This window comes from Bicyclus anynana, chromosome 17 (genome assembly GCF_947172395.1).
Source record: "Bicyclus anynana chromosome 17, ilBicAnyn1.1, whole genome shotgun sequence".
NCBI lineage: Eukaryota > Metazoa > Arthropoda > Insecta > Lepidoptera > Nymphalidae > Bicyclus > Bicyclus anynana.
In genome coordinates, this window is record NC_069099.1 from 12,023,243 (window position 1) to 12,046,837 (window position 23,595).

General features: G+C 36.6%; 1 protein-coding gene across 1 annotated transcript in view; it reads left to right on the plus strand.

The window, feature by feature from the left end:
• Positions 1-23,595, plus strand: part of LOC112046768 (protein unc-13 homolog B) — a 463,016-nt gene that overhangs the window by 81,301 nt on the left and 358,120 nt on the right. Inside the window, exons 4-5 of the mRNA XM_052886522.1 lie at positions 7,514-7,628; positions 10,513-10,639. Of these exons, the coding sequence (XP_052742482.1) occupies positions 7,514-7,628; positions 10,513-10,639 (242 nt within the window). The remainder of the gene's footprint in view (positions 1-7,513; positions 7,629-10,512; positions 10,640-23,595) is intronic.

Sequence of the window (23,595 nt, forward strand, 5' to 3'; positions counted from 1 at the left end):
TACAAAAACTAAGTATTTGATTGCTTGTGGTCCCAAACTAGATTGATCTGTATCGTGGAGACCCACGGAAAACATAAGAAAATGTTGGATTTTTCTTAATATCTGAGAAAAATCAGATAAAATTAGAGTGTTTGCCATTAAATAGTAGAGCGGGTAGCATGAAGGTTCTTATTTCGCATGAAAATTATTATAGTTGTCTATTCTAATATTATAAAAAAAATTGGTATTGTAGGGGATAATCTCTGTATCTACAGAACCGATGTGTGCGTGTGCTCACATCTTTTGTTGTGTAATTCTTTATAGGTTACTTGGGATAGGCGGAGAGAGAGACTTGAGTGGAAAAGGGGAGTGTTAGATATCTGTCAAAGGCGCCTTTAACCCTACACACATCCTTCACAAGTGCGTGACTTCACTCAAGGTCATTCTCTGCCATTCTAGGGTCTTATTTTGGTTACACTTTGATTTGTTAATTAAGTTGTCCTGACAAATGTTGTTAATGACCTTTTTTCGACATTAGTTGTCTTATTTTTGTAATCACCTCTGAGTCCGCTAAAACTACTGTCATTAATTGCAAAGGTTTCATGTTTTGCCACGAAAAACGGATTTAAATAAGAGGATTTTATGTTCTATACAGATGCATGACGTCACCGTTAGACCTACAATTCTCTAAACCAGTTCGGTCAGTGAAACTTGTTACATCACCAGTCTTTAATAAAGTCCTGTTGACTTTGTCCACGAGCGTTGGATTCACTGTTTGTTTTAAAAAAAATCTTCGTTTTACTGTCACACCAATTTCAAGTGTGAAAACTTCGTTCAAAAGCTTAAGCGCGCTTGCGGTCGAATTTTCGAAATTAGTTTTAAATGTGGCAGCTATTTATGTCGGAGTATAAGGGGTTTGACAACAGAAGCGGTTGTCTGCAAAACACAGTATTGAATGAAAGTCTGGCAGGTCTAACAATTCCCACTAAGAATGTTACCAATAAACCCTGAGTGGCAGAGAATGACCTTGAGTGGAGTCACGCACTTGTGAACGATGTGTGTCGGGTTAAAGGCGCCTGTGACAGATATCTAACACTCCCCTTGTCCACTCAAGTCACTCTCCCCGCCTATCCCAAATAACCCATAAAGAATTACACAACAAGAGATGTGGACGACTTGAACGCTACGAGCACACTGAAGCCGTCCGTATCGCAAGTCGATGCAACGTGGCGATAACATTTACGCTTAAGATTTGTGACCTATTTAACGTTGTGTTTACATGGACTACAAGAACACATGATGAGTTTTACCGGATGCTTGTGTCGGCGCGAGTGAGCCATTGGATCAGTCGGCTTGTGTCGTCACGAGATAGTACGAATGGTTCCGTGAGTTAGAAGGGGAGTATAAGCACCTAGCTTATTCTTGTCGTGACGTTCGATCCGTCCACACCTTTTGTAAGATAATTTCTTTATGGATTATTTTGAGATATGCGGGGAGAATAACTTGAGTGAAGAAGGGGATTGTTAACTAGTATAAAAAGACGTCTTTAATTCTACATCAACTTCACTTAACGTTATTCTCAGGCACTCGAGGGTTTATTGGTAACATTCTTAGTGGGAATTGTTAAACTTGACAGGTTCCCATTCAATAATTGTGTTTTGCTATTTAAATCCGCATCTAATGTCAACCTGTTTTCCGTCACCTGCAGCGCTGCAAGCATGTGGGTAGGTATATCGGACCGTGGGTGGCTAACATTAAATGCCACAGAGTATATTATATAGTTTACGGTTTATTTATGTATCGCAATAAATCCGATAGTTGTTGTGTTTATTGAGATGCAATGCAGACAACTAATCCATCCCGTTTTATGTTTCGCTAGGTATAAAGGATTTTCGTGTAGAAATAGTATAATTAGATTTTTATGCTTATCCAGAAAAGTAAAACCGCTATACTTTACTCTGACGCAAAGCAGCACTGCTGTATAGATATTAAATATTTGAAAGGTACGTCAATAATTAGGTATTTTTTTATTCTTTACAAGTTAGCCCTTGACTACAATTTTTACTTCGCGATTCGCTGAGCTATTCGTAAGTCAGTGCCATTGGTTTAGGATCGTCGGTCGGATCGTAGATACTTAATATAAAAAGTATATCTATGGGCCTCTAAACTGTCTCGATAGTCAAGTGGATAGCTTATGCCCCTAGGCTAGGCTAGGCTCAGCTCGGAGTGGGAAGGTTACATTACACCGCCGTGCCTCGGAGAGCACGTTAATCCGTCGTCGAATTATTAACAACTGATGGTGACCGAAAAAGAGTTTAATATGGCCCAAAACCTGCCATCCCGCACTGGGTCAGCGTGGTGGTTCTAACTGCCATATCCCCTAACATATAAAGAGGAAGTCCTTGCCTTAAAAAGTAGGCCGTTAAAAAGTCTGATTATGGTCCTTTAAAATGTTGAAATTTACGCCATAGGAGTCGCATTTAACAGTTAGTTTTATAAAACTACTAGCAGACGACCGCGACTTCCTCGGTAATGGAATTCAGTTTTTCTCAAATCCTGCAGGAACCATGAATTTTTCCGAGATGTATTAATCCAGAGTAAAACCTATTTCCATTCAAAATTTCAGCCAAATCGGTTAGCGTAAAGGAGGAACATACACACTCACACACACACTTACACACAAACATTCGCCTTTAATATTAGTGTGAAAGTGTGATTAGTGTGATTAGTCTGATAAGTGAGATAGTGTGCCTTCTTTTCAGTTTTCTAAAAAATAAAATGTCGATATTGAAAACAATTTAATTTTTCCTCGCTCATCTCCTCACAGTCAAATAAACATGAAGCTATTTCCAGTGAGTAAATAAGTGTGCAATATTTGAAATGGCTACGTTAGTAACTTCAGTTGGAGTAAATATAGGTTAATGTATTCTTTTGTGTTCAGCGTTCAAGACTTACCAATTGCATAGTCACTAATATAATGTTACTAGCTGATGCCGCGCGGTTTCACACGCGTGGTGCCCGTTCTCGTAGGAATACGGGAATAATATATAGCCTATAACCTGCCCCGACAAATGGGCTATCTAATACTGAAATAATTTTTCAAATCGGACCAGTATTTCCTGAGATTAGCGCGTTCAATCAAACAAACAAACTCTTCAGCTTTATAATATTAGTATAGATTCTAACGAAACGGAAACGTAGGGTATGGTTAAATAATAAAGTCGATTACGTTGAAATTCTCGCTTATTTTTGTAATGGATCGTGAAGTTTGCACTACTTTGTACGATACGTAACTAAAGTTGTAACTAAAGACCCAACTAAAGTATATTTTGCATGAAATAAAGCTCTACTCAGCAGAGTAAAGTAGTAAAGTATTCATTTCATACTTGACATGTATGTTATACGTTGTATGTAATACTAGTGGACGCCCGCAACTTCGTCCGCGTGGAATCCAGTTTTTCACAAATCCCAAATCAAATTTCAGCCAAACCGCTTAAGTAGCTGCTGCGTAAAAGAGGAACAAACATACTTACATACAAACTTTCGCCTTTATAATATTAGTGTGATGTCGCAATACTCGAATGTGGCAATTTAAGACGAATATCAAAACATTCCATAGATTCACCGCGATGGTGCGGTTACCATCGTATGATATAGAGAAAAACTCCGAGCAGAACCTGGGTCATGTGACCACGGAAGGGTTAAGGAATTCCTTTCTAACATAACAAAACATTGAAGCCGTGGATAGCCCAGTGGATATGTGTGGATGGACCTCTGCCTCCGATTCCGGAGGGCGTAGGTTCGAATCCGGTCCGGGGCATGCATCTCCAACTTTTTAGTTGTGTTCATTTTAAGAAATTAAATATCAAACGGTGAAGGATAAACATGGTGAGGAAACCTGCATACCTGAGAATTTTCTTAATTCTTTACGTGTGTGAAGTCTGCCAATCCGCATCGGGCCAGCGTGGTGGACTACTGGCCTAACCCCTCTCATTCTGAGAGGTGACTCGAGATCAGCAGTGAGCCGACTATGGGTTGATGACGTGACCGCCACATTTTCATGTAACTACTAACTTTAGTACATAGGTACTTCGAAGTTCTATATTTACTGCAAAGAGAAAATGATTTATTTGGTTAGAAGGCGTTACTTATCGAACTAAGAGTGTTTTCCAAGTGAAGTTTGTCTTGGAGTATATTTACAAAGTTTTATGTTATTCGAGTACTTATTCTGTTTGATGGCAAAGTTAACGCATCTGCGAAATAATAAAAGGAGTTTGTTCCATTTTGTTGGGTTTCAAAATTGTTTGCTTTTATTAAAAATTCTGCTAAAATAGCTTTAATTTGAATAAAAAGTTTTATATAAACAATTTATGTCGGTATTCTCAATTTTAAAATAGAGGTTTTTAAATGCGTATATAATTATACTTCTGCGTACTGATACTACATTTTTTTAGAAATACTATGGCTACCGTTTTATAGTAATAATAATAATCAGTTCATAAGTTGTATGAATTACACAAAAGTTAAAAAAGTACAGATAATTTGTATTTTCGAATTTTATTAACACCTGTTATGATCTTACAGCGTTACATTGTAACTTCCCAATTTTTTAATTTATTTATTCTATTCCTGCTAATATTATAAACGCGAAAGTTTGTATGGATGTTTGGATGTATGTTTGGATGTTTTCTACTCTTTAACACCGCTACTACTGAAGCGATTTGGCTGAAATTCACACATAGACTTTTTATCCCGAAAAAATCCATGGTTTCCCGAGATTTGCGAAAACTGATGATTTTGATGATATGAATGTTTGTTACTCTTTCACGTCTCGACTACTTAACTGAATTAGCTTAACTGTATTGAGAGATATTATAGCCTGGATTAACACATAGGCATAGGCTTTTTATCCCGAAAAATCCATGGTTCCCGAGGGATTTGTGAAAAACTAAATTCCATGCGGACGAAGTCGCGGACGTCTGCTAGTTCTGTTATGTTTAAACTGTAAAGGGTGTCCTCGTCATCATCTCTTGTATAGATTTCCAAACACAACGGTCTCGAGCCGACAGCATTCGGCTCCCTTCAACCTGCTTAATGTCCAGTTGGGGGTCGACAAACACACTGGTGTGCCCTACATCAGTGAGGGGTCACACTGGAAAGCACCTTGGGACCCCAATGTCCATCAGCTCTTCGAACTATGTGGCCAATGATAAAGAATAAGGTCTTTCCAAAAGATTTCTGTCTCTCTATATCTTCTATAGTAAGTATTTAATTGTGCAGACTAGGTAGAAGCGAGCTTGGAAAATGTACGTATAGCAGTTTCAAATGAAAACTTTAATTTCGACCAATACCAACATTATAAATTAGAAAGTAATTTTGTCTGTCTGCCTGTTGCCTTTTTTCACGGCTTAACTACTGAACCGATTTGGATAAAATTTAGTATAGAGATAAATAGAACCTTGGAACACATAGGTTACTATTTATCTCAGAAATATCCATGGTTCCGCGTTATTTGTAAAAAACAAAACTTTACGCGGACGGAGTCACTGGCGTATACTAGTTATTAGTAAATAGACCTCATATTAATAAGGTATCCAGACCCTACAATCCGCTGCAATAGGAACATCACCAATTCAATCTCATAAACCTTATGTCGCCATGTGATTTTATCGCAAAGGATCACGATCGTAAACTCTGCAAAATACCGAGCGAAATAATAAAAGATAAAAGCGGAATATACAGATGTATCACAAATATCATGCACAGTCAGATATATCGTACGAAAAACAGCACTGAGAGTTTATTCCCCAATACGGAAAAGGAAATAAATAATTGTATGGCGCAAACAAACGTATCGCCGCGCGGGAATCGATCCCATAGACCTTGATGTATATTGCTCGGGAGATTCAACGACCGACGTGACATACTATCACCGAACCCGACCTTGAACTCCAAATTGATATTTACTCAAACTTTACCCAAGGCTTGTTCTGTTTGATTTATTTTGGCGGACATTTTGAATCCGAATATAACAGTAGCGTAGTAGCGTAGTATCAATATGAACAATATTCGCTATGTTAAAATACCAGAATATTTACAACAGAAATTATTTTAATACTAGCGGACACCCGCGACTTCGTCCGCGGCGTTATTTATATGTTCTATAAGTTTAAATATAGATACATTAATATATGAAGTTAAAGATTCACCTTTTATTTTACTTTGTTGTTAAGGGGTTTCAATTTTGATCTCATCATCGTTTTCACTGAGCTAAATGTCCGATTGTAGTCCAAAGCTCATTTTCTATAATCTGATTGTTTGACTACAATATGAGTTTGATCAAGTAGGTTGCTAATAAATACTTTTGTCTCATATATAAAAAAGGAATATATTGTGCTTATTTTCGTCATAAAGAGCACGTTATATATGACGAGAATCTTTCACAGGGGTGTATTTAAAGTTCAAGGTTTAGTCTGGCGCTCGTTTGTTACCTAGCGCTCGCCACGTGCTAGGAGAATTGTTTCTCTCATATATTCTATTAAGAAATTGAAGTCTTCACAAAAGTCGGTTAAGTGCTACAAAGTTTCTAAGATCCCCTTACCGCTCTAACCCCTTTAGAAATAGGTTACCGTTTAAGTGTTGAGATGTACGTATTAAGTTACTTTTATGTTATATCAGATATTTTTTCTTATGGCCCTCTGGCTCTTGGAGTTTTATGGAATGCAAGATCTTAGGTGGAATGTTCTGAATGTGCAATTTAGTGCAGACTGCAATATCACCTGGTATTACGAGTAAACGACTTTAGTAAAGCAAGGGAAGAAATAACTACTTTTTTACTACTACGTTGCATAAACGAATTTCATCTCCATGACTTTCTGAGATTCTTCTACTACACATTATGATTATTTTATGAGTGAATTGCCAGAAAAATAGGCTTTGTGTAACCGTAAGTAGTGTATTAAGTACTTTATGCCTAGGTTCCCGTCATTATTTTTAACTAGTGGATGCCCACGATTTCGTCTGCTAGGAATTCAGTTTTTCGCAAATTTCGAAAATACCATTGATTATTTTGAAATGAAAAGTAGCCTATGTGTTAATCCAGAGTAAAATATATTTTCATTCCAAATTTCAGCCAAATCACTGCAGTAGTAGCGGCGTTAAAGAGTAACAAACATCCAAACAAACATCTATACAAACTTTCGCGTTTATAATATTAGTAGTAATAGAATATACTAATGGATGTATAGACTACTAGCGGGCGCCCGCGACTTCGTTCGCGTGGAATTCTGTTTTCAACAAAATCCGCGGGAACCATCGATTATTGTGATTGTGAAAAGTATGCCTATGTGTTAATTCAGAGTAAAATCTATTTCCATTCCAAATTTCAGCCAAATCAATTCAGTAGTAGCGGCGTTAAAGAGTAACAAGCATCCAAACAAACGTCCATACACACTTTCGCGTTTATAATATTAGTAGGATATAAAATATACTCCTGAATATATACATGTAACACGTTAATTTGTTTGTTTAACAGTGAAATCAACGACATCAACTTGGGCCTGTTGGTAGAGGTGTGGAACAAGGGCGTCATCTGGGACCGCGCTCTTGGCTACCACTATCTGCCCCTCACTTCCGTCGCTTATGATGAGGTAACTATATCATTGATTATTTCCTATTAAAAAGTACCTAATTTATAAAAAAAAAGTGATTGTTACGCATTTAAAAGTCGAGTGGATATGTGTAAAAAGTGTCTACTAGCCTATTGATGATTAAACGAACTTCAACTGAAAGTGAAGTTCTAAGATCCGGCATAAGGAATATATACTCTCATCTGTTATGAATTTGTTATAAGAAATAAATCGTAGACAAATTTCACATTAACACATTGCAAATGATCGAATAACCGTGATAGCCCAGTGGATATGACCTCTGCCTATGATTCCGGAGGGTGTTGGTTCGAATCTGGTCCGGAGCATGCACCTCCAACTTTCCAGTTTTGTGCATTTTAAGAAATTAAATATCACGCGCTTCAAACGGTGAAGGAAATAATCGTGAGGAAACCTGCATATCAGAGAATTTTCTTAATACTCTGCGTGTGTCTGCTAATCCGCATTGGGCCAGCGTGGTGGACTATTGGCCTAAGCCCTCTCATTCTGAGAGGAGACTCGAGCTCAGCAGTGAGCCGAATATACGTATATAGTGAGACAAAATACGTACGTACTACATACGTTTCACCCCGAAACATTCTCAGGAGATGTTGACTCTACAACGTGAAGAGTATTTTGTCGGACCTGGGTGACGTTGTCGCATGGGTTCGTCGGATTTTCGCGGATAATAGCAAAATAAATAAATGATTATATATTCAAGAAAATAGATATTCAGAAAATGTTCACCTTCTACTTATTGAGTTATTCAACAATAGGTAAACTGAAATTCCTAGATCCTACCGAGAGGATAACTATATAATTGAATATTTTATACACAAAGTATTTTTTTTTGTAGTTCTGTCTGAACATCAGATAAAAAATACACAGCAGCTTTAAAGAGAGTTTCAATGCTTGTAACTTTAAATATGAATCTGAAGTAAAACTTGATTATGTTAGAGTCTCGAGCGAAATTAGTTTTACAGTAAGCGAAGAAAAAGTACCTTTATAGTACTGAAGAGTTATGCTATAAACCTTGATAAATCTCGAGATAATGATCACTCTTTGTGACGAGACCGCTTTTGCAGTATCGTTATTAATCTTATTTTATCTTATTTTTTTTTAATTTTATAGTTATGTTATTCTATATAATGACATTATGACCGAACTTTGATCACGTTGGCTGGTTGTATTTTCGACCGACGAAAGACAGAGAAAAGGTTAACAATTCGACGTGTATATTTTTTATGTATGAACCCTTGTAACTTTTAATAGAGTAGTCCAATTTGGTATTTTTTTTTTATGGATTAACGTGCCTCAAAAATGTGCATGAATAACAATTCTTTATGTATTGAATTATTAAATTTTATTGAGCAATTTTTCCGGTTGTAAACTATAGGCTGTAAGCCTACAAAAATAAACGAAAATAAAAAAAAATAGTCACGTGCTTTACTCTAATGTATTATAGAAAACAATGATAAAGTCCAAGGTTAGAGAGAGCTTGTCTTGAAATGCCTATTCACTTTTACCTTGAATTTGTTTCAATTATAGGCTGATAACGAAGCAGCCATTATGTTGATTCTATGAAAAATTAAAGGTGATGGAAATAATAAGGCTTCAACGGAAATTAACAACCCATTGTGTCTCCTCCGTACATAAAGAGCTTCATTCCACATTGTTTTAGACGTCGACGATGGGATTTATGTTTTTTGTTGTTGACTGTACTTCGATGACTTTGCTTGAAAGGATCTACCATTATTCTTTACATGATCGTTTATTTATCTTATTGGTTAAGTAGTTAAAATAGGGCCTATGTGGCTTAGAATGAAAAGCTATACCTAGGACCTAGAACTATTTTACCTGCGTAGATCGCATTCCTGTGGGGATATCAGGATAAAAAGTAACCTATGTTCTATACTATATCTTTAATCCATAATCTAAATTAATCCATATCCGTCTAGCCGTTAGCCCTTGACGGCTTAAAAAGTCGTTAATATTTCTAGATTTTCTAGATTTTCGTTAGATTTTCCAACATTTTTATTAATTATTTTCTTATAGATGGGTATGAAATTGTTTAATTCGTTTTCAAGTTATGGCGGTGCTAAGGGTAATGGGGACTTGTTTATGAGTATCAAACATGGTTTTGTACTTTTTTATTCTCATAAGTTGCTTTTGAAATGGAATGATTTAAAATAGACCAAATGTATACGCTTAGTAGGTTAATTGATTGAATTATTTGATTCATAACAGGTTTTATGCGTTCTTGAATTACACGCTAATAGCAGGCATTTGCGGAATTACCTAGTAATAACTAGGCATAATTTTATTTCTTACATTTCGTAATAATAGTGACTGTATTTTTTTTAATTACGTTTTCTGTACTGGAATGAATGAGTTATCTTTTTATAATAGTCAGATACAAAACTGTTAGTGCTTATTCTTTTTTTTAATGAATATGAAGTTGGTGGAGACGTTGACAGTACTTAGACTTGTTGGGTTTAAACACAGAATAAGAATAATAGGCAGATGGAGCGCACGAAATACGACGGTGTCGTAGCCGCTTCAAATACAAAATTCAAAAACGAATACAATATGTATTCGTTTTTGAATTTTGTATACATATACGACACAAAGCGTCGCATCAATTTTTCTTATTTTTGGTTAATATTCTATTTAACGTTTTTATAACTTATGATTTGTTATTTTATTTTACTTTTTTGTTCTTGAGTAAGAATACAGTACGGAACTTTATAAACATTGGATGCGTTTCCGTGGCGTTGCGCAAAAAATGGGCCAGCCCTTCTGTCACCAGTCGAGGCAACTAGCCGCGGCGAAATAATAAATGAACTTTTGTTCATAATATAATGTATGTTATCCATTGCTGGTGCAGCAAGAGTGCGGCGGGCGGTGGGTGGAAGTGGAGGCGCAGCTGATAATGCGCGGCGGCGCGGTGGTCGGCACTGCCGGCCCGACCGGCCATGCCTTGTTGCTGGACTGTCGCTTCGAGCCGCCTTTTGGTGAGTACATTTACTTTTTTTTTATGAAGGAAATGCTTTTTATGAATGCTTCTTCTAAAACAGAATAGGCTGGCCCTTTATTGGGCCAACCCATGACAACTTATAAGAGAGCTGGTGATATGGATAATTTAGGAACGAAAAAATAATGGAGACATAAGTACTGTACTGGGTAACTTTGCGTAAATATTACTTGAGGGCAAAGATATGTCCTTCTGCGAATAATTTTATCATTCATTTGTACGGGATACAATCTAAAAGATGCTTGAACTTAAAATAAATTTTGCGCATTAATTTATTAATAGCTCTTGGTTAGTGTCAGGGCTGTTGTGTGTAATATTCAGATTGCAAAAACGATCGCTGATCTTGGTCATAAGTGGCACTTTATAATAAATATTAATGTATGTATACTTAAGGAATTAAATCCCGTAAATTAAATAAAAGGAAAACATCGTCAGGAAACCTGCAAACCAGAGAGTTTTTTTAATTCTCTGCGTGTGTAAAGTCTGCCAATTGGGCCAGCGTGGTGAACTAACCCCTCTCATTCTGAGAGGAGACTCGAGCTCAGCAGTGAGCCGAATATGGGTTGATATAGATCGATCGATGTATACTTTACTGGTTTATATACGGTTCTGGAATAAAAAATAGTTTGGTGGTATGTGTTTGCCGATACAGTGAAAATTGTCTTACACCAGCCATGTACCATATTATTCGTATACTGGGAATCTAACTAAAGACCTCTTTTAACCAAGAAAGGTATTAAAAAATAGGCTAGATTAACAGATATCACAATATGATCTATTTCTATTTATTATAAAACACGGCTAAAACTCACGTGTTACGACGTCGGACTTTCACACGATTCAAACTCAACTCAGCTGCGTTGCAAGAACCAGCTCATGACTAAGGGCCCCGTATGGGGTAGAAATTAATCGGACATACTCCGACGTTGTATCACGTGAGTTTTAGTCGTGTTTTATAATTAATTAATATGAATAACACTCATGATAGTTATATAATGATTTATTTATTTTGCTCAACAAACCGACAAACCCATGCGACAACGTTGTAGAGTCAACATCTCCTGAGGATGCTCCGGTTTCGGGGTGAAACGTACGTAGAGAGTATTTTGTCGGACTTGGTTGACGTTGTCGCATGAATTCGTCGACTTTTCGCGGATGATAGCAAAATAAATAAATCATTATATAATCATGATGAACTTCCGCAAAGTAACGCCTGCTTCTATATAAACTAGCTGACGCCACGCGGTTTCACCCGCGTGGTTCCCGTGCCCGAAAGAATACGGGGATAATATATAGCCTATAGCCTTCCTCGATAAATAGGCTATCTAACACTGAAATAATTTTTCAAACTGGACCAGTAGTTTTTGAGATTACCACGTTCAAACAAACAAACAAGATAAATATGTCCAGTCCCGTCGTGACTACGATCCATGCAACTGGGTCGAAATATCGACGTTAAAGATATCGTGGTATGTACCCGTTTAAATAGCATTCATAAGATTAATATGAATAACACTCAGGATAGTTTAAATGATATGATCTATCTCTGAATTACTTAAAATATCATACACGTGTTACCAATTGCAACTAAGTTGCATCATTATTCTTGACTATATTTAAAACGAAACAGAATTTCAGTATTTGCAATATAAACCTCATCTACTTGACCTACCATCTGCATGAATCTCAAACACGAGCTCTACGTTAGCTTACAAAAAATCTAGGCCTTGTGTATTTTAATTTTCTTAAGCGTTTTTGTAAGTGGTAGCCGTCTAGTCTAGTTACAAAAGCGAATATTAAACGGTAGGTCAAGACTTGTTATTTGCATATGTTATGGAACAATCTTAATAAGTATTGGATAGACCTATAATTTTTTTTTTTTAATATATATATCTTATAATATGGCCAACATTCCCATTCCCCTCCAACTAGTCGGGAAAGACTGTGCTAGGAGTGGTTACGACAATAGAACAACGGGCGGGAATCGAACCACCACTCCTCGCTTATGAGTCCGACCGCTCTTACCGTTGAGCTATAGAGGCTATAATTGATGAAGTATAGATCTCATTGCCGCTCTAAGAGGGGCTACAGACCTTACAGTTTTATCTAATCAAAAGGAGCTGCCTAATTACCAATAACATCATGCGATATACCATTGGGTAGGATTTTTCAAGTACTTTAATTAGTAATCAGGTCAAAAAGATGTGGAAAAAGTTATGAAAAAAACAATATTTTTCTTTAAAACAATTCAAAATGTTTTAACAAGCTTTATAACTCGGTTATAACGTAAAGCTTGTTCGTACGTAAATAAAAATATAATTTTTCTATATTCATAAAAATATATCCAGAATGTTAGTTTCAGTTGTAACTAATAGGAGGAGGTTGAATATCCACACTCACTTGGTTTCTACACGACAACGTACCGGAACGCTAAATCGCTTGGCGGTACGTCTTTGCCGGTAGGGTGGTAACTAGCCACGGCCGAAGCCTCCCACCAGCCAAAATAGGGAGGGTTACCCTAGTCATGTCAAAGTCAAAATTCATTTATTTCAATTAGGCTTAGTTTACAAGCACTTTTGAAAGGTCAGAATTATGTTATAATTTAATTTAATCTAATGGTGGTAATATTAGTCGAAAACGTATGTATTATGTCATCCAAATAGCAACCATAATATAATTATGATGATGATCAGTAGATAACGGTAAAGGAAAACATCGTGAGGAAACCTGCACACCAGAGAATTTTCTTAATTCTCTGCGTGTGTGAACTATGCCAATCCGCATTGGGCCAGCGTGGTGGACTATTGGCCTAACCCCTCTCATTCTGAGAGGAGACTCGAGCTCAGCAGTGAGCCGAATATGGGTTGATTACGAACTATGATATAGATACTCGTGCTTGTCAGATTGTGGCGAGAATAATAAATACAGAGACGTTATAACAAGACAATCATAGAGCGAGGGAACAAAGCAGTCGCGTAAAGAACGTGCCTTTTTAGCAAATGAAGGCAGCTTTTCTGATTCATGACTATTTATGAACACGTATGCACATGAGGGGTCGTGAGGTTGCGCCATAGGCTCGTTTGATATCAAGTACGTACTTGGAGAAACCTTGATAGTATGTTTGATACTTAAATAGATAGATAGATAGATATGTTTATAAAATTTCGTCTTATGCAAGGGTAAACATAGAGTTAGTAATCGACACTGTCTCAGTTCAGATTGCACTCCGGTACTTGGACTCCTGCACACTGTACTCGGAGAAACTTTGATAGTATGTTTGATACATACTATCAAAGTATCTAAGAGTACGTACAACCTCAAATTTAAGCTGAAATAGCTTTGGTAAATTGGCCGGATTCATCAATGAAAGGTGGTTGTTCGATCCCTGCCCGCTGGACTATTGTCGTACCCACTCCTAACACAGTCTTTTTCGACTAGTTGGAGAGGCACGGAAATATTGGTCATACTTATTGTAAGAGAAACCAGGAAAAATGTTGGACGTACCTTGTATTGCTGGCGCTGTCGTCTTTCCGGGGTACCCCTCTGTTAGTAGATAGCTTCAGGCTTGGCAATTTCAAATAATGGCTGGCACGATACGATTGATGATTAGAACATTTGAATCACTTGTCTTATTTAGAATGTAATGATATTATGAAGAACACCGACTTGCTGCGTTGAGCGTTTGAAGAAGAAGAAAAACTCTTGTGATGATTGACAAGCGACAGCTGACAGCTGACAGCTGACAGTTTGTGAGGAGACGTCTGAACAAATTTCCTGATTTGTGTCATACAATACTTTATACATTTTGTCTATACTTGTGATGACACTATGAAATTTGAAAGACTACGAAACACTTATAATATATGGATTTTTTTTTCTTTAAATAAATAATAACAGTACTTATTGATTAATCTCTTATTATGAGTTAGTTCTTGCAATGCGGCATGATCCGAACTGGAAGAACTAGCTCACTACTATATATACATATTTGTAATGCTCGTCAAGACCTTTCGTTGGATACCAAACACATAGTGATTACCTCGGTTTTACTTTTTTCTAGGTTAGACAATGAGGTTTAAATTCCGTTATATATTTATATAGCCTATGTCTCAATTTGAATTATTACAAATTTTTTCACACCTCATTTATTGAAATCGGTTCAGTAGTTTAGGCGCTACGGTGGAACAAACACATACATACATACAAAGACTGCTAAAATCATTACCCTTCCTTTTGGCTTCGCCGTAGTCGGGTAAAAATAGTGTGATTGACCATTTACTACAGCGTAAGCACATGCCTACGTCGTAGCGAATATCTACGGTGTAGCTACTGCAGCAGTAGCTATAGACCTATAACTGGTAATATTTCTTTCTTCTGTTAAGTATCATTCAGTGGCGTGCACAAGGAATATAGTTAGGGTAGGTATTGGAAAATTCCTCCTTCAAAATAAATTAGTAATGAGCCCTGAGGGTATGCAGCGCATATCTGCATCTATGAAGTGCACGGCACTGGTATGATTTTTTACAATATAAATAATATCCTCGTCTTCGGAATTCAAGTTAACACGTTCGCTGTGGTAGGAGGTCGATTGACCTCGTACACCTAGCGTCTTTAAAAGTTACAAGGTCAATTGACCTCGTACACCTAGCGTCTTTAAAAGTTTCGAGGTCAATTGACCTCGTACACCTAGTGCCTTTAAAAGTTACGAGGTCAATTGACCTCGTACCACACCAGAGGAAAGTACAGGAGTATCAGTGCCGCAGAAAACGTGTTAACCCATTCGTTGCCCTTTACAAGCATCCGAGTGGGACGGGGTCATGGTAGCAACACCACCCACTCGGATCTGTGCGAGCGTCCCGTTTATTCAGGAGTCAGTAAATAGCCGGCTTTCGAGGAGAGTTCATGTTTTGTACGGCCACTCTAACAATATTCAACATACGAAAACGAGTATTGGTTTCTTTCTAACAGTGTAGTGGTGATTTTTATACACGATAGTATCTTCGGAAGGAATTTTTGGTATGACCTATGCGTGAGTCCTATGTTGCATGTATGTGTTCTGTGTGTGTGTGAGGGTGTGTTTGTGTTACAAGATTTTGGTTAAGGAAAGTAAAATAAGTTAAAAACTCGTTTTTTGATTTTTATTAAGAACTTGGAATTTGACGCACTTTCGGTACAAATTTTTGTGCCCGAAATTGACTGTGGCGCTTTCGTTTACTAGCGAAAGCGCCACAGTACAGGTCATATCGTTAATTTCATTTTAACACAAAACTACTGAACCGATTTTTATTAAAATTAAATGCTAGGACACATTAATAAGAGAAAAATAAACTCTTTTTAACAAAAAAATTAACCAACTTTAAAATCACAAAAATAAACTAAAAAGCGAAAAATAACATCGTATGTGCTACCTTCTGATCACTTTGAAGGCGGTCGCAACACAGTGATGCATTAACTAAAGCCGATTAAATCGTAAACTTTCTGTCCCGTGGTTCTTTCGGAAACGGCTTTAATTAATTCGCCACTGGCTTGGCACCGCTTTCAAAGTGATCAGAAGGTAGCACATACGATGTTATTTTTCACTTTTCAGTTTATTTTTGTGATTTAGAAGTCAGTTGCATGGAATAACAAGAATATCCTCGTCTTCAGAATTCAAGTTAAGCTATTTCGCAGAACTGTGGATCACGAACAAAACCTTCCATGGGCGGTTGTTTTTCATATAATTTCTCAGTTGTAGTTATTGTTGCGTGCTATGGGGAAATAAAAATTATAGTTTCTCCTACTTGGCAGGAGTTTCAAGTATGTCGCTACGGCGCCGGTCGGCTCTACGACCTTGCCAATTTCACTGTGCGTTTTGAGACCATGTTACATACTTTACAGCGTCTGATGATCCACTTCTTGATAACAGGACATGAGCGGATATGTAAAACATAAATACATTTTTTTATTCTTTACATACTAGCCTTTGACCACAATCTCACCTGATGGTAAGTTTTTTAATTACAAGTTAGTCCTTGACTACAATCACACCCGATGGTGCTACCTAAGATGAAATCGGACTTGTTAGCAGGAGTATGAAAATCCACACCCCTTTCGGTTTCTACACGACATCGTACCGGAACGCTAAATCGCTTGACGCTACGTCTTTGTCGGTAGGGTGGCAACTAGCCACGGTCGAAGCCTCCCACCAGCCAAGCCACCAATTTTTTATTCAACAAGTTATCGCCTTCGACTACGTACTCACCTGATGTTATGTCACGCTTCAGTTTAAGATGGGAACGGATTATATACAAGTTTATTCTGCCCATAGCTCTGACGGTTTTTTCGCGGTATCATACCAAAACGCTAAGCCGTAGGGTAACTATGCACGGCCGAAGCCTACTAGATTGGTAAGCAGAAAGAAATTACTGCAATATTTCAAGAAAGTAACTGTCTGTTTTTAGCCTCAAGAATAAAAAACAGAGACATTTCAGAGGGACGTCTAGTCAGATTGTCTGCCTGAACGGATTCACCATTCACAAGTGTGTCAAGATGACCTTTCTAAAAGTCTGCCTCCCCGGCCAGACGGCGCCAAAACTGAGCCGGCATACTAGCAACATGTGGCGGGAAAGTCAGTTGTTACGATCTATTTTAGGACCATATTTCAGACTAGCAACCACCCCGCGGTTTTATCTGCGTAGTTCCCGTGAGAATATGGAAAGAGTAGCATAAAAATAACCCTTGTTCATCAGGGATAATTGAAGATTCTAATGGTGAAACAGTTTCTCACACTCGTACATCTTGCCTTGTATAAATAGTCTATATATCTATTAAAGGGTTCAAAAGTGATTACAAATATAAGAAAACTGTCGAACAAAGGTTATGATTTACAACACTTGTCAGGCCACTTAATTAACAAATCAAACTTTAACCAAAATAAGACCCTAGAATGGCAGAGTGGAGTAACGCACCTGTGAACGATGTGTGTAGGGTTAAAGGATCCTTTGACTGATATCAAACACTCCCCTTTTCCACTCAAGTCTTAGGCGGGGGAGTCCCCGCCTATGCCACTTCTGATTAAACCCTATAATATATTTGTGTAGTCAAGTTTATATAGACAAATACAAGAAGGAAAAGCTTGTATAAATACAAAATTTCATCCAATATTTGTACTCGTGAATATGTATACAAGGATTGGTCGTCTAAATATATCGGATATATAATAATTATTATCTTCGGTACATTTAATCGTTGATTTATTTCGATAAATATTGGCTGTTGGGTCGTAATATTTTATTTTTCCTGTAACGGCGCCGTCTGGTCGCTGAGGACAGGATAGAAGCTGACAAGGTCAATGTGACGTAGATTTCTATGACAAATTTTGTCTTTAATAGATACATAATTTTGCCTTTAGTAATATGACCTAAAATTTTGATTAATTTTCACTTCAGAGCATACTCAATAATCTTTCATAAAAATTGAACCGACTTCAGGCTTTTGACGTATTTCAGGCATTTTGATATTAACACAAAATTACTAAACCTATTTTTATTAAAATGCAATAGGACCAATCTCTTTCAAACAATAAAAGAATTTTCAAAATTGGATAATAAATGACCAAGTCATCCGCATCGAATTGAACTTCCTACTTTTTTGAAGTCGGTTAAAAACTAAGATGATGTAGTGTTATAAAAGATAAGTGATAAAAATATTTTATTATGTTATACATATGCACAAACTTAACTAATATCTAAGCATATTATATAATAGTTTGACCAAACAATGTCTTGTCAAAGCATAATCTGTATATGTAGAAAATATTCAATTTTCTTTATTTTTCTCAATTTTTTCGAGTATTATATATGAACAACTCAAAAAAAAAAGTTACATTGCCCAAAATTTCTTGTACAATGTTCTATAAATTATGTTAGATTATTATCATTTCTTGTATTTTACCCAAATTCTGAGAAAGTGTATCAATAAAATTGCTGTTGATAAAATAAACCAGTAAAATTCCCACTTCAAATGGTCAATGAAAAGACGCGGCACAATGTTCCCCACGCGCACACTAACGTTACAAGGAGAGATGCGCCCACTCCAGGGTTAATAATAGATAGAGAATAGACTACAGACTACAAAATAAAAAGCTAAACATCACCTACGCGTAGGTTGCACGCGTATTTACAAAGTAATAGCAATTTTTCTTTTGTAAAAATCCTACTAATATTATAAACGCGAAAGTTTGTATTGATGTTTGGATGTTTGTTACTCTTTAGCGCCGCTACTACTGAATCAATTTGGCTGAAATTAGGAATGGAAAAAGATTTTACTCTGGATTAACACATAGGCTACTTTTTATCCCGAAAAAATCCATGGCTTCCCGAGATTTGCGAAAACTGATGATTTTGATGATATGAATGTTTGTTACTCTTTCACGCCTCGACTACTGAACCGAATTAGCTAAAATTTGGTATTGAGATATATTATAGCTTGGATTAACATATAGGCTACTTTGGAACGGAAATAGATTTTACTCTGGATTAATACATAGGCTACTTTTTTTCCCGGAAAAATCCATGGTTCCTGAGGGATTTGTGAAAAACTAGTACGTCCGCTAGTACACTCATAAAGAAAATGCAAGAAAATATAATCATATTGAGTGGATTCGCATCCGTTATTCGTTTCTGTTTCCTGAGAAACGCGCTCTTGAAGGGAAGTTAATAGGGAAGTTGATTCTCAGAGTTACGTAGAAAAGGGATTCTTGTTATCACAGTAAACTCGGAGCGCAGTGTTTCTCGGTACTTCAATGAAGCAGGGACGTTTATTGGAACAACGTTACCCTTGTTGGTTCGAAATTGTACGTAGTTTATTAACTGCCGGTTGGTTCAGTGGTTAGTGGATATGAATTAATAAGTTTCTCTTTGTTCCAAACAATTCTCGGTAGCTGCCCGGAGTTGGGAAGTTGGTTCTGCGAATCGCGTACTTTGGACGTTAGGACTTGGGGCCCAATCATTATTAACATTTGATAGTAAACCGTCACAAAGCCCAGTATCTCGTTTTTAACGTTTGTCATAAGCTCTAGTGTCGCCGCACACAGGCCACACGTGACAGCCACAATCGCCGCTACAAAAAGCAAGAAGGGGCCATAAAAGCAGCTGAAGCGCGTGACAGCCACTTGCGGTCGGTGGCTGATACTTATCACATGAGTGACGTGTGGCGGCGTTTTGTATCAGCGTTTAGTGGCCACAAGAAGCGAGCAGCGACGATTGTAGCGTGTGGCAGCTACTGACGTCAACCGTGTGCAAGTCCATATAAAACGTATGAAAACTACAGGAAATATGCCGGTAGCGGCGTTTTGTGGCTGTGTACACTGGCCCGTGTGCGGAAGCCCTTATTGAAGCAGCATAGTGTGGTTTATTGACCTGCAATAGACTAAAAATGAGTGGCCAAGTTCGTGTCGGGCTCAGTGTAAAGCTCCGTAGATTAAATTTGCATTTGATGCACAAAAATACTGATAATGATACTTCACACACACCATGGGATAGACGATAAAAAATGATCCCCACTTTTCGTGTAAAGGAGGTAACCAAAAAAAAATTTTTCAAGATTTTATTCTACGACTTTGTTGTCATTTATATGTATATACTAATGTTAAATTATAGCTTTCTAGTAGTAACACTATCTGCGCTAAACTGCACACGGACGGACAGACAAACAGATGGACATTGCGAAACATTCAGGGTTCCTTGTGGACTACGGAACCCTAATGATCTTGTAATAGTTATTGTAGTTTGTAGAAATATATACTTCTAATTAAATAGTAATTACGGCATTGTCTAATTAAGAATTGATACAGGTAAGGATTCTACGTAATAAATCTAACATCATACTTAACAAGACTTATCCTCAGACTGTCTTTAATATTAATAGAGTAAAATAAAGTTCATCTTAGGATTTTATATGAAATTTATGACCATAGTTGAGTATAAAAGATGTTATTGTTATAAGGGCAAAGGCCAGACTTTAAACTTAAAAGGTCGTGGGTTCATTCTCGATCCCTTTCGCTATTGACACACCCACTCTATACAATAAGCTTTAGGCTTATTCGCAGACCAAGAGAAGACAATATTAGTTTACTGAATAAATAATCCTGAGATAATATCAGTGAACTGTATTGATGTTTATTATTTATATTTGCGAATTGTAATAGTGAAAATAATACAGTTTTAAATAAGCAAACAATATCACTCTTACATTTATAAGTCTGCCTTTAATATTAAATACTTATATCGTCGCTATCAACCCATATACGGCTCACTGCTGAGCTCGAGTCTCCTCACAGAATGAGAAGGGTTAGGCCTATAGTCCACCACGCTGGCCCAATACGGATTGGCAGACTTCACACACGCAGAGAATTAAGAAATTCCTCACGATGTTTTCCTTCACCGTTTAAGACACGTGATATTTAATTTCTTAAAATGCACACAACTGAAAAGTTGGAGGTGCATGCCCCGGACCCACACCCTCCGGAATTGGAGGCAGAGGTCATATCCACTGGCCTATCACGGCTCTCTAGTATATACTTTAGTATTATATTCGAAAATGCTTTAAGTATTACTAATATATAACATTTGTTGAACAAGTACTATAAATTCCAGAAGTAAATTCAGAAATTCACAAATGTTTGTAAATTTCAAAATACTCGTAGTTTCCAAGAAAAGAACAATTTCTCTTTCAGTATATACCAATTAGTGACATATTTGTGGTATTTTCCGACGAAATATAATTATATTAATTAAAAAATGTGTTGTTTGTGCCGAGTTCTGGGTCACCCTTTGATGTGTATCGCGCAAGGGGCGGCTTCAAAAATGTTTTTATTTTTTTGTTGTGCTCATATTTTTGGCAATGTAATGTGCTTGAAGAAAAGGGGATACTCAAGTCACGCCAAGTACTCCACACTCTATTTTGACTTGGTTTTTAGTAAGTTTTTGCATATTCAGACTTAAAGATTGTTTTTTTTTATATTAAGTTGTTAACAGGGATCATTATATTAATACTTACTTACTTCTATGTTAGCATTGACATATTTTAGCAGTGTTTTTTTATTATTATTATTTACAAGTTAGCCCTTGACGACAATCTCACCTGATGGTGAGTGATGATGCAATTTAAAATGGAAGCGGGCTAACTTGTTAGGAGGAGGATGAAAATCCACACCCCTTTTCGGTTTATACACGCTTAATCGCTTGGCGGTTCATCTTTGTAGGTAGAGTGATAACTAGCCACGGCCGAAGCCTCTCACCAGCCAGGGCCACCAGCCAGGCCAATCGGTCCAGCCGGGGATCGAACCCAGGAACTCCGTTTTGTAAATCCACCGCGCATACCATTGCGCCACAAAGGTCGTCATAAAGTATAAAATTTATTATTTGAACTATAAAAACTTTAGAACTATAAAATTTATAATTTAGGATCTTCTAGAGTCAGTCTCCTTTATTAGGGTTCCGTCAGTTAGTCAACAAACTTTTTTAGGAAATCTCCCCGCATATAAAGTGGTGAAGATTTTGTTATTATCTTATCATGTAGAGTGTTGTTACATTGGTCTTTTAAAAATATTATGGGTTTAACTCTCGATTTAGGGATTTGTTTGTGAAATGAAAGTTTTTAATACATGTTAGAGTCATGTGTCCCTGTACTCTGTAAGCTTTTGATTGTTTATGGATACGTCATACAATTTATAATTCATGTCTTTAGTAGAACGAAATTACCTAAACAGAAAACTATCACATCAACGGGCTTACAACTCTCTATAGATTGAACGAACAACTTAAAAAATGTTCTAGTAAAAGTAAAATATCGAAGAAATTTCATTAAAAATTATTTAGATCAAGTTGGTAGTTCCTTAAATGTAAATGTTAATTTACGAAGAATATGAAATAGAAATTGTGGAAATAATATCCAACATCTAATTCCATAATGTATCCTATTCTAAGTCAGTATTTGTGACGTACAACTACTGAAACCTTCCCTTAGCGTGGTTCGAAATGCACTTAGCCGGTTTTGCAAATGCCGGTATGCATATGTGATGCATTCGATACGTACGATGCGGATATGTGGACGCCTACCATAATACGATAAGTTTCATCAGGCGTTACGTGCTTTATGAAATATGCCATAAATAAATTAAAATAAAAAGAAATAAAAATTAAATGGAAGTATTATATTATTTTTTTTGTTGAGAATTCTCTGTTCTAATTTTAACGGAGACTGGAGACCGAGAAATTGGGATTAAAGGCTTAATTGAAAGAACACGCGATGTTATTGCAATAAATGCAATGAAAATGTATAGACTACAAGTAGTCTAGTAGGGCAATAATAAATTAAACTAAATTAAATCGTTGTATTTTCGACAGACACGATATAAAAATAAAGTAAGAATTTTTGGACTACGTTATTAACGGTGATATGCTGTTACTTATATTTTTGTTAAACATTTAAATTAAATTAAATTAAACTTAATCATTAATAAATTAAGCTTATAAATTAAAAAATAACTTACAACCTAAGCATGTCGCATACAGTTAGAGTATGGTCATGTGTAAATATTTTGTTTCTGGGCCAAGGTACAAAATATACAAGGTGCCATATTACAATTGCAAGAATTGCTCGTTTAAAATACTTTTATACAGAGTGCTCGGAAGATAGAATAGACAGAGTGATTGAAGAGGAAGGTTTATATGTTTATTAACATCCATGGTTTCCGCGGGATTTGTGAAAAGATGAAATCCACGCGGACGAAGTCGCGGGCGTCCGCTAGTAAACTATAAAAAGCAAAATATATAATTTTTGTGCATTATAAATTATTGACTAAAGCTTATTTTTCAAAGAACAATATAATTAAAAAGCTTTTTAATAGAAAATTTAAATAATTTTCTAAGAAACCTTTGCTTCTATTGCGTTTGA